Source organism: Bombus bifarius, unplaced genomic scaffold, assembly GCF_011952205.1.
Source record: "Bombus bifarius isolate JDL3187 unplaced genomic scaffold, Bbif_JDL3187 scf7180000007970, whole genome shotgun sequence".
In the NCBI taxonomy this organism is placed as follows: domain Eukaryota; kingdom Metazoa; phylum Arthropoda; class Insecta; order Hymenoptera; family Apidae; genus Bombus; species Bombus bifarius.
The window spans coordinates 6183932-6196733 of record NW_022884356.1 but is presented as its reverse complement, the minus strand read 5'-3'; the positions used below and the strand labels follow the sequence as shown (position 1 = coordinate 6196733).

At 30.8% G+C, this 12802-nt stretch overlaps 2 protein-coding genes across 2 annotated transcripts in view; both read left to right on the top strand.

Moving 5' to 3' along the window:
• The window catches only part of LOC117212668, a 67669-nt gene extending 60264 nt beyond the window's left edge, over nucleotides 1-7405 (top strand). Inside the window, exons 8-11 of the mRNA XM_033457622.1 lie at nucleotides 5877-5980; nucleotides 6054-6659; nucleotides 6963-7073; nucleotides 7143-7405. Of these exons, the coding sequence (XP_033313513.1) occupies nucleotides 5877-5980; nucleotides 6054-6659; nucleotides 6963-7073; nucleotides 7143-7379 (1058 nt within the window). The 3' untranslated portion in view covers nucleotides 7380-7405. The remainder of the gene's footprint in view (nucleotides 1-5876; nucleotides 5981-6053; nucleotides 6660-6962; nucleotides 7074-7142) is intronic.
• Nucleotides 7406-9594: 2189 nt separating this feature from the next.
• On the top strand, nucleotides 9595-10669 carry LOC117213618. The gene is made up of 2 exons (XM_033459116.1): nucleotides 9595-9664; nucleotides 9732-10669. Exons 1-2 carry the CDS (start codon nucleotides 9620-9622, stop codon nucleotides 10077-10079), a joined length of 393 nt encoding a protein of 130 aa, XP_033315007.1. The 5' UTR covers nucleotides 9595-9619; the 3' UTR covers nucleotides 10080-10669.
• Nucleotides 10670-12802: the final 2133 nt, after the last annotated feature.

The window sequence follows — 12802 nt, the reverse complement described above, 5'->3', positions numbered from 1 at the left end:
TTTTACGACTTGCGTTAACAGCTCTGCTTATTCGCTTACGTTAACAGCTCTCTGCTTATTCGCTTGCGTTTTATTGGTTACAGTTACGTATCTCACATTTTTTCCGATATTGTCAACGTTCTACGTGTATCATTTTTCATCACTATGACCAGGTTAGTTATCAGCTACTATGCGATTAAATTAATAGGAATATAGAGGAAGAAAAAAATCCATGAATAAGACAATTTAACGAAGAATGATAGAATGGTCCTGATTAAATTATTGATACGATATTCTGGCGTATGATTTTCTTCGAATGGCCAGTTAAAATTAAACGAGTTTTTTTTCTTTTAAAGAAAAATTAAACACTGCATGGGAGATATAGAATTTTTAATTATCCAGAAAAGATTGTTGAAGAATTTTTTATTATTTTTGTGATAGAAATTGATTATGTTTTTAATATTGTGTATTATTAATATTAAAATTGAACATGTTTTAATTTGTTAACGTTATCTGTGTTATTTAATATTTTTCAAAATGGTTTAATTTTTACGTAAAAAAGATCGTTATTATTTTATGAAGAAATTTTTAACGAAAAGCTTATAAAATTCTGTGCAATTTTTCTTTGTAATTTATTTATTAGAAAACGTGTCTATTTGATATATTGTTTAAATTGTTACTTATTATCGCCTTCTTCTTTTCTATCATTTTTACTTTACTTACTCGGTTCTTTGTTCATTAAATTCTGCCCCATGGGACTGATTTTGCGGAATGCAAACTGCTCCGTAGCTATCCCCACGAAACAATTAACGTTCCTGACAGGCGCAAAAGTGTTCCAAGAAAGGGGGAAACGTCGCGACACCCCGCATCATGAAAATACAAGATTGGAATTGCTTTGCGATAATGCCAATTGTCGCTTGAAGGGTGAAACAATTTCTCAAATATTCATACAAGGAAACATGATCCTCTGGCATCTCGAACGATCGCCATGTTGTTAAAGTGTCGTTTGTTTTCTGTTATTGTTTCGGAAACAGGAAATGTTCATTCGTTCGGAACAACTGCAAATAATTTTTCGATTATGATATTTAAAATTCGCGATTCTAGTTACATACAATAATTTTACAATAATTATACAATAATTTTATATACATTAATTCTATACAATAATTTTAATCATAGATAATTGTCCATCCGTGTTATTCTTTTATTTATTCGTTATTCTAAATAAAATTAGATTTCGTTTCGAAATATAAAATATAAAAAAACATTTTTAACGTTTTAATGTATTAATATAAAATTAATTTTTTCGGGACCAAATATTTTCTGGTCCGAGAGAAAATTGTCTTTTTTAAACCAATTATTAATAATAGAAACAGATTTTCTGTCAATGTATTTTTGAAAAAAGACCTGATGTACTAAAATTTCAAACAAATAATATCTTGTCGAAGTACAACCACACGTATACGTGTGTATATGACAGACATTCGACCGTGAAATGGTTCAATTAAGAAACAAAATACATTGATAACAATTCTTTCATGTTTCCGCAAACTTAAGAAAACACAAGAAAACGTAACAGCGCCAAATATGTTGCAATCAAAACAATTATTAGATATCAAAACAACGTGAACGTCAGGATCTATATAACACAATACTTTAAAGACAAGAATCTATGTTATTTGAATCGTTGCAATTCGAAGACAAGAAAACCATCGAATATAAAGATTCCAGCTGGATAATTTCATTCTTGCAGGGTGACGCGTGCGATAGTATTACAGAATTCGAATGGCAATAAATTTATGCTTATTTCGACATTTACGCGAGCACTTGAGCAATCTCGTATTGGATATTTCTATTCAACCTTTGTCTTATATATTCTATTCGTCTATTTCGAGGCTACGTGAACCGGAATGGACGTTTGATCCGATGAGACCTGTCTATCGTTGTTAGAAGCAAGGTGTATTCGATAAAATCATAGGGTAACGCCGAAACGACAAACAAGTAAAAGATACGCGAACGAGATGTTGGTGACACTTAGTTTTAAAGAACAGTGTCTATTACCTGTGAACGGTGAAATCGTTTTTAGATGGAAACGCAATTATATGCGATAATATAGTTCCTGTATTATATATATAAATTTAATATAAATTATTCTATTAGTAGCTTTAGATTATTCTAACAGTAGTACGTTGTACGAACCAAAAATTGCACGTCACATTAATATCTGTCGTAATTGTTCTTTCGATGTTCATTCAAACTAACTCTCGTAACTCGCGAGCGTTCAAAAGTCTGCTCGAAAGTTTTGTTCGGGAGATGTTGATTCGAGTACTGGCGAACATCGAAACGAGAGGAAAACAGTATATTATACGAGAATATATGGTAACGTCGAGCAAGAGACAATCTAAAAAACAACATTATCTAACAGATAATTATCTACATTCACTGTTTCTCTTTTGATCAAGTCGGAGACAACGTAGTAGAAGAGAAAGATAGAAGAAAATTATCAATGAAATTTCGGCAAAAATGTTTGACGTGTGTCCCTGAGTTTTTAGGAAAGAAAATCTTGCATTGGCTTGTTATTATATAATTTCGAGATTTGATTTACATATCCTATTTATTTTCGCTAAATATTATTATTATGGAACTTCATTTTCAGTGAGACGTTTGTAATAAATTCTATATTTGATTCGTTACTATAATAACTTATTTAATAACGGAGTATGGATTAATATTATAATTCTCGATTAAATTATAACGTTGTTAGTATTCATCAAGACTGTGCTTTCAATTAATTTATTGCGATACTTGATTTAAACATGTTGCCATTTCGCTGCTTCGTGTAAGAAACTAACGCATATAATTAAAATATCTGACATCGTTTCGTAATAATTCTATGCACTAACCGAGATAAAAGATAAATATCATTTACATAAACACAGGCGCAGGTATTTCTATACAATAAATATATAATGGAGGCGGACACCGAGTATAATTTCAAACGTGTTTGAGAAAAAATGGCAATTTCATCATATACTTCCTAAACTCGTGACATAAGTTATGTTATGTTATGTATAACAAATGAACGTTTATACTGGTATCCTTAGTGACGCAATGAAAGTAAGTAGAACCTTTAAGAAATGAAACTTACTTTTGTTTTTCATTTATGAAACACACGGTACAATATCTTAAAGAAAAGCTCAAACAACGTATAAAGTATTATCTAAATATAATTTTCACTTATATGTATAAAAAAGGAACAGAAAAGTTATTTTGTAAATGTTTATTTATTGTCGTGTTTAGTTAGGAAGTATATGATATATTTAATGTGTTCATGAAAAAATTAGTTCAAATCACACTCTTCAAAATACAGTTGACACAAAAATATCATACCACATTTACGTCGAAACATATAGTGTTAAACTTGTGATATAATACAAACAGAAAATATATCAATAGTTTAATCTTCATTAGATAAGAGAGAAAAACAAAGTAATGTCTTTTTCTCTGAGAGAAACAAGGAAAAAAAACGGTGAAAAACCAGAATAATTGAATCTTTCTCTCTCAAAATACGAAGCTCGGATTCATATTTGAAAAAGAGAAAAAGGAAGGTGACAAGAAAATTACAGTAGCACGACTTTTAAAGCACACAACATACACTTTAATTTCTACTAATATCTCTGCGATTATAGCTTGAGTTCAAGAATTGCAATTGTCCATATGATTTTCCACAACACGTGTACGATATATAGCATATCGCATGATTTACATAAAATCTGTATAATTAATACAAGACAAACCGACGAATACAATAGATGATAAAGTAGGAAGCTGCTGTAAATTAAATTAAGTGTATCTTAGCTTCCAAATAATTTAAAAACAATTTAAAAACTTACGAAGTTGTCGCTCAGCGAGACGTAGAAAAATGGAGGAACGCGAAGTCAGGAATGCAGAATGTTTCAAAGATAGAACCCATGCACTGCCGTGTACCTAAAATAATCGACAGTAATCACTGTAAAGAGTATATAACATCGAAACTGCAGTCGTGAAGTCTACAGACGTAAACAGAATAGCCTAATAATCATTGATTAATTCCTTAAGTTTCGAGAATGCTTTATCTAGACGGTAACGAAGTGGTTTTAACTTATAAATAAATGAAACGAGTAAATAAATGAATTTATATAATGTATACATACTATATGTATTTATGAGAACGATCTATGTATACATGTACCGCGCGTATATGTGTATATAAATATGTGTGTGTATGCATGTATGTGAATGTATATACATACATATACATATATATATATATGTGTATATCGGTTAGCAACTACTTTCAAGACTGTCGAACATCATAGGTGTATAAATGTTTAAATAAATTATTATAACGTGGCAATCATTCTTTCCTGTAATTATTTCTCTATTTCCTCTAGTTCTTCCTCTTTTCTTTTCCATTCATTAGATGTTTCATAATATGTACATTGATTCATAAATGTAGAGATCATTGGACATAGACGATTTCACAAGTTTTATAAATGATATATTTTAAAAGTTCAAAAGTTCAGTCTTTTCCAATTTTCATATTTAATATTCATTCGATATTCTATTTATATTAATTTTGACAAAAATAGGAAATTTCCTGAAAAATTCTACTATAAATATTCCATATGAATTGAATTTTGAAGTTAATATATTCGTGTATGTAATTCTATCGGGAAATTGAAAATAATTGATCATTCAGCGGATTTCTGTATGAAAACCAAAAGACCAACGATACTACTGAAAAAAATGTAAATTACGTCAAAGATTGCAAAAGTATAATAGAATTATGTGTGCGAGAAAATTCCATTAATGACGTGTTAAAATGATATCATACCTTTTTTTCTCGATAAGAAATAACATTCTGAATTTTTAGAAACTGACTCTAAATTTCTAAACATTCGATTCTAATAGGCAGTTTTGAACGAAGTTTAAAACAAGCGAGATTTAAAGGTTATGTATATACAGAAAATATGACAAACACACCATTATAATGTAAGTCCATTCGTCATTAGTTCAATCATTCTACTAAGGAGAATGTATTTAATATTTATTTTATATTATCTTATATGTTGTATCTAATAATAATATATTTTAGATTAGTTTATAAAATGATATATTTTATAAAATTATTACTATCTTACTATCTATACCATCTATTTACTAAGCATATATATATATATACATATATGACGTGCTATATATAAAAATTAATTAATTTATTATTATATTACATCATGCATACAACATCCATTTTTGTATCATAGATAGGAAGTGATAATGAATGTACGATTATTTGAAGTAAAAAGAATTAAATTTATGTTATGTGGATAATTCATTCGATTCTGTACAACATAACCATTTTCGCTGATATACTAAAAGATTTGTTCGTATCTGTTGATTTCATTTATTGAGGAGAGTATAACTTTTAAACTTACCATTTCATATTGCAAGTAGCCTACTTCTTTTCGAAGTCGATAATTAATTTCACGCTACATTAAATTTACACTGAATCTCGTTTGTATTTTACGTAAGTAAATTTCTATCGTCACTTCAAATTTTCAAACGTTCGAGAACCGTTACTATTATATTTTGCTCACTTGACACGGAGGCAGCACCTACCGCTTCGATTGCGTAGACATCTGGTAGACAATACTACACCTTCTTGAACTGCTTAGTACGCATTTCAAAGGTTATGTTCATTAGTACAGTTTGTAAACAGTAGTAAAGTAGTAAAGATTACTGTAATGAAAAAATTAAATACTCATTGACAATGGAAACGGGTCAAATAAAATGATACATGTTTTATTTTATGTTTAAAAATTTGATTATTGCACATTGTTATTGCATATAAAAAGCAATAATAAATTTTATACGGATTCATGTGATACGAAATTTTATCAAAATGTATCTAAAATTTGTGATTACTTTTTGCATTTTTCATTTAACTTATGCATGGGAGGTTCGTATTCCAATCTAATTTTATAATATTTTCTAAAGTATCATTGTCGAATGCGAAAACCTAACCTTTACAGATACCGGACAACTTCGCTAAGACGGGACATTCAAATAACTGGGCAGTATTAGTCGATACTTCAAGATTTTGGTTTAATTATCGACATGTGGCAAACGTGTTATCTATTTATAGGAGCGTTAAACGCTTGGGCATACCAGATTCTCAAATTATTTTGATGATAGCAGACGACATGGCATGCAACCCAAGGAATCCTAGTCCTGCTACTGTCTTTAATAACATTAAGCAACATATTAATGTTTATGGAGACGATGTAGAAGTAGATTACAGAGGTTATGAAGTTACTGTAGAAAATTTTGTGAGATTATTAACTGGGCGGTTAGCACCAGAAACACCAAGATCCAAGAAACTGTTAACAGACGAAGGTTCTAATATTTTGATTTATCTTACTGGTCATGGCGGAAATGGATTCCTGAAATTCCAAGATTCGGAAGAAATTACTAGTAAAGAACTTGGAGATGCATTGGAGCAAATGTGGCAGAAAAGAAGATACCATGAAATTTTGTTCATTGTTGATACTTGCCAAGCAAGTTCAATGTATGAGAAGTTTTATTCTCCAAACATTCTAGCAGTTGCTTCTAGTTTAGTGGGAGAAGATTCGCTTTCTGTGAGTAATTGAAGTTATTTTCTAATTATTAACCCTTTCCTGTACCATTTAGTTCGACGAAACAGACCAGACTGATGCTCGTAAACAGGAACTAACATTCAGTCACGATCGTAACGGGCAAAAAAAAAACAGTCCGCGAGCTCGGTTTGTTATGTTTACGTTTGGCCTAAATATCTGGTCGTGAGTCAGACTCGCGATATTCATGTTTGGGCCAAAATCTTCGCGAGTCTGACTCGCTAAAATACGGCAAGGGGTTAATATGGTTTTAGCTGAATATTATTAATATCTTCCATCTTTTTACAGCATCATTTGGATCCTGCCATTGGTGTTTACATTATAGATAGATACACATATTATGCATTGGATTTTCTGGAAAAAGTAGAACCTTTTAGTTCCAAAACTTTGGGAGAATTTGTAAGTTATATATTATATAGAAAGCAATTTTTACTGCACTAATAAACTAACGTATCTTTATCTTTCTAGCTCAGAGTTTGTCCAAAGCATTATTGTTTGTCAACAGTTGGAGTAAGAAAAGATTTATTTAGAAGGGACCCTGATAAAGTACCAGTTACAGATTTCTTTGGATCTTTAAGGCCTATAGAATTAACCACGAATATAATGAACGTTTTACCCGTGAAAACAAATAAAACGAAAGCTATCGAGCCAGAAAGGAAGTATTCTTACGTCGCACAATTTCCAGACGTATCCAAATTTACGTGATTGATAGAAATAAATACGAATTTCTTTAAAAAATGACGTTTGCTTTCTAAATATTTAATTAAAAAAAGAAAAAAAAAACGTAAAATAATAAAATATGTAATGTTAATAAAAGAACGTATTTCCTGATATGCTTTGTCTCATTTTTGCATCACTATCGCAAGCATATTGAGCAAATCATACATTTATATTATACTTTATAACTATATTCTTATCGTCTTAGAAGCATTAAACAAGGTACGTGATTCTGAAAAAAGTCAATAAAGTCCATGAGAGATGGCAGATACTAAGCGTACCACACTGTTATTATATCAATTTCAGAGTAAGATTTAAAATAATTCTCCATGAAAAGTATTTAATGACTCCAAAATTTGCGAGTATTGCTACATTTTACATATTTACATTAGTTTTATGTACTATGAACAAGATAAATGGAAATCTGTGTAATTATATACTTCAACTATATACAAGTCGCACATATGTACATATGTATGTATAAATGTGGTACCAGCGCTGTCAACGGCAGTTAGCAGAACGTGCTTGATAGCATCGTACGAGAACTTTAATCGACCTAAGTGTATACAAAAGTAATTTGGAACATCGTTAAAATTTTTCAACTATTGCGATTTTTTTTTAAAGTTAGTATTTTCGTTCTATTTACTGTTACATTTGATAATAAAAGTAGAAAATTTCAAAATTTATGTTGAAGATAAATAAATTTGATTTTTATATTTTTTTATTCATAATTTTGTACGTAAACTTCGATTGTTTGTTTTTTCTCCGTTTTATGTAAATCGTTAATATAATATGATGCACCCAGAATCAAAAGAACGTAAGTGACATTTGTTTGATATCTAGTAAGTCGCATTTAAAAGTTATGAGCGTTAGAAAATATAATGTATCTGTGAAAATTAAATTATATTTATTGCTTGACGTATATTAGATATTATATACGCAAATTTTCAATGAATTCTGTTTTTCAGTTTATGAATTATCAAATATGAAGAAAACAACTTTATTGCACATTTATCCTTTCGACATCAACAATATTTTGACAAAAAAAAGGTGAAACATAAAACGAAATATTCTAAAAATGCATTTATTGTAAATACAAATAAAATAGTTTTAAATATTATACGTATATTAAGTTTATCCTTACGATCGTCTCGTACTCGACAACCCATCTCGACAAGAAATAGTCCATAACATTCTATTGATTCTAAGTGCCTTATATATATTATCGTAATATTTTGTTTATTCCTTTAATTTTTTATATATAGATATTTAGCTGTTTGCAATTAATTAATAATTTCTTTTAATAAATCTTCTATGAATAGTGTTTTGAATATAATCTTTCTTTATGTAACATCACAGAACGTTTCAGTGTGTGTTTCAGCACAATAAAATGTATGTGTTTTCCTAATAATTTTTCGGAATCAGGTGCACCTCATCGATTTTATTGACCTTGAAGTATGTCGTCAAGATCATAATTCTTAATAACTTTTCCCTATACATGCTACCGCCGCACGGACTTAGTTTCCAAAATATTCACAAAGAATTTCAACAGAATTTAGATTACATTTTTTATTCTGAAGTGGGTGGCCCGATTTTTATACGGACCAACCCAAACTTAACTCATCGATGCTAATTATCTCTAATATAAATGAAAAAAAAATAAATCCTTGAGTTATAATAGATTGGGCTAGATCAACATTTGGCCGCTTCGAGAAGGTCGGTAACGCAAGACTTAATTATTATTTCATTCGATTTTGAGGGAAAGTACCATTTATTATTATTAATATACATTACCGTAAATACTTTTGTACATGATTCAGAGACTAAGAACATACGAGCTTATCACCAACTACGTTGTACAAGAGGGGCATGTATATATTTTGTATACATTACTTTGATCGAACGAAGGTCAAAATAGAGTACAGCTATATATTAATAGACCAGATATTAATAGATTCATTGAAAATTATTTCACGCTGGCATCGCCGACCGCCTGGTCGGATACTAATTTAGCTTAAGTCATAACGCATTAATTTCTCTTTTTCATTAATGCAATATTAAAAATAGTTATCTCTTGCATCAATGAGTTAAGTTTACGTTGGCCACTATAACAATGCGGCCACTTGCTCCAGAATAGAGTACAATCTAAATTCTGTTGAAGCTTTTTGTGAATATTTAGGAAACTAAGGCCGAGTGACGATAGCTCGTGCAGGGAGCAGTTGTTCAAAATGACGACCTTAACAGCATACTTTAAGGTCATAGAAATCGACGAGGTGCACCTGTTTTATCATATCTACAAAGTTATGAATTTACTACATGCATACTTATTTTTGTTTTTAGATGTATTTCTTGAGGACGTTGATACTAATCATCGCAGTCTTCACATTATCGTTCGCGTTTAAGTTAAATGGAAAATATATAGGAGTTTATGATATGAAGGACGTATTAAACCACAGCAGACAACAATCACCTAAAGATCCTGCAATTCATTCTTTCCCAACCGAACCAGTCCCTCCACTGATTCCAATTTGCGTGAAAAAAGGATATTTCAGAGACCCATTCAATTGCAAGAAAGTTTATTATTGTACACATTCGGAAGCAGTTCCAACGGCTCTCTATTGTGAAGATGACTTGGTATTTAACATCTATACTAATTATTGTGATTATCCACAAAATGTGATCTGTTGATCGAATATCTAGGTATAACGTTCGAAATGTTTCTATTGATTCTAGTATATTGTTTTGAGAATTGTAAATGATCTGTTACCTTCGTATTAGTATTAACATCTATTTATATTGTCGTTTATGGTAAATTATCGTTGCGTCCATTGTAATAACTAAAATATCATAAAATGCATTCTTATAGGATATATTATGTATGTATAAAATGTTACTTGATTTGCTTGTCTGATACGAACGTAAGTTTGAAATTATAGAAGGAGATGTAAATAAAATAGAAAAGAGTTCAACAATAACGTAATTATAAAAAGGGTTTAAAATAAAACGAGACTTAAAACGTTTTATAAATTAAATTATTGAAAATATTCTTCGATGTTTATAGAAGTGAAAACTCAACGAATACAATGAATCATGATTTTATTTGTTATATAATAATATCTACAATAAAAATACCACATCGTTTGAAAAACAATTTTCGTTACAATTATATAGTAATTTTATATAATAATATAATATTTAGGTTTTCGTTCCAAATAAGATGTAGCGATGAACATACACCTCGCAGTGGGAGTGAGAAAATACATTTTTTTTGTTGCAAATTCCACATTGATTTCTTCACTCAGTGTTATTTTTTTTTCTTTTTCATCTTTTTTTTTGCAATACGTAACGAACACACTCGAAACGGCACCACGACGTATCGTTTTCTTATTATCGCGTTTCCTCTCGCTTATTTCTCATTCGTATCTAGTGATTCTCCAGATGAAAAGATACACTTCTTTCAGCAACCGTGATAGAAGGAAATCGCTTCGAGTGTCTCGTTCCTATCGTTTTCTTTTTTTTTCTAGTTTTTGTCTGTTTTTTAAATATTTCGCGTCGCGAGTACGCTGGCCCGCCTTCTCCGCCATTTTTTCTGTTTTTTTTTTTTTTGTTTGTTTGTTTCTTTTGTTTTCATTTAGCGAGATTTATAGAAATATTGGACTAGAGTAATCCAACCTTTTCCTATCTCTTTCTTGTAACGCGAACATCCGCCCGCCTAATTTTTGTTTAACTACACTTAGTTAATAGTACCGTAATGTCATCTCAATATATATCATTGTATTAGTTGTCATAATATATAGAAAATACATATAACAATTATTTAAATGACTCACAATCAATCATTTGTTAGAATGTATATATATGTGTATACATACGTGTAGATATGTATACATATATAGATACACGCATACACACATGTATACATACATATATTTATATATATTTATTTATTTATATATATATTTATATTTATTCATTTATTTATAATATTTATATTTATATTTATATTAATCGGTGTGTTAATTTTACATGATATTTTTTTTACACTCGTCGTAGAGAGAGAGGAAAAGGATGCCGAGGAAGGATTCTGCGAAAGGAGGAGGGGAAGGAAGTATCTTTGAAAGGATTAGGAAAGGGCTAGGATCAGGTAATTAATAGATCTTTCATACATTTACATTGTCCTCATCGTACTACTATTTTAAAGTGAAACTCCTCAGGGCTTAGCCGATATCTTACAAACATTTCACTTTTTATTTTGTCTATCTTGTACTGTTGTACGTATCCTCGCTCTTTTACGAACTGTTTTTTTTTTTCGACATACCGTTTTGTCAGGCGCGGAGCAGATGGAATTTTTCGTTACTCCATTCCTCTCTCAGATTTAATATCTCGCAATGTCTATCCAATGTCTTTTTAACCTTTACAAACGAACCTCTGCCTCTCGTGCTCCGAACACCGGGCGCTTTGCTCTTTCTCTCCTCTCAAATTGTCTTTGATGTTTTCGTTAACGAGGCATATAAACATTTACTCGTCTATATATATCTAACATATTCGTGTATCGATACTTAGGTAAATTTTCGCTTCCTCTGCCGATTTCTATTTCATTCTGTAATCGAAGTTTCAACCACGGCCGCTTCGACTCGATCTTTCAGCTGGCGCGTTTTCGAAATATTTCTTTCGCGTACACCTGCTCCTATATGGTATAAAAGGACGATAGGGCGACGTTTCATTTCTCTTACGTTATTTTCACTTTTGTAAAGGAGTCACAATCACGAAAATCGTCAAGCAACAATAACATTGATAACTACTCACGATTCAATGTGTTTTATCGGCTGATTACTTTAGCAATTTCACTCTCTGTTCAATTCTATCGTTCAATGCTTGGAACAATCTCTGGCAAACCGCTTTCCATGATTTGCACGAAGACACCGCGTCCAATCGAATGACGTAATTTGAACGATGTGACATTTAGAAACTTTAGAATCGGCACGCGATACGAAGTTGGGCAATTCGCTTATTGTACGAAGCAGGTCTTTTGAGACTGATTTTTGTGCCTACAAACAATTTTACACGCTATTGTACGTGACGAAAAAATCGTTAAAATTTCGCCGAAATATCTACATACATTCGTCTACCGTCTCTGTAAATGGTGTCGAATTCTTTAACATTAAAACATTCTCAAAACATCGTTATGTTTCTCCTCCTTTATTATCCATATTGAGCGGAAAGGTATTGCTGTGTGGTTTCTCGTCAAGAAGAATCCTGTCTTTTGATATGTCAGACGTCTAGCTGGCTCTCATTCTCTCACTCTCACACTCTCTGCTTTTGATTTTTTCTTTCTTATCCTTTATTTCCATCGAATCGCAGGGGACCAATAAGCTTCGACTCTAATCTTTCGCACGAATGTCAGTGTTTCT

Bases quoted from the DNA above. Each gene is read 5' to 3' on its own strand.
- LOC117213618 (XM_033459116.1), top strand. From the start codon at position 9,620: ATGACGACCTTAACAGCATACTTTAAGGTCATAGAAATCGACGAG. The intron at 9,665-9,731 runs GTGCACCTGTTT...TTTTGTTTTTAG, and splicing joins AGGTCATAGAAATCGACGAG to ATGTATTTCTTGAGGACGTT.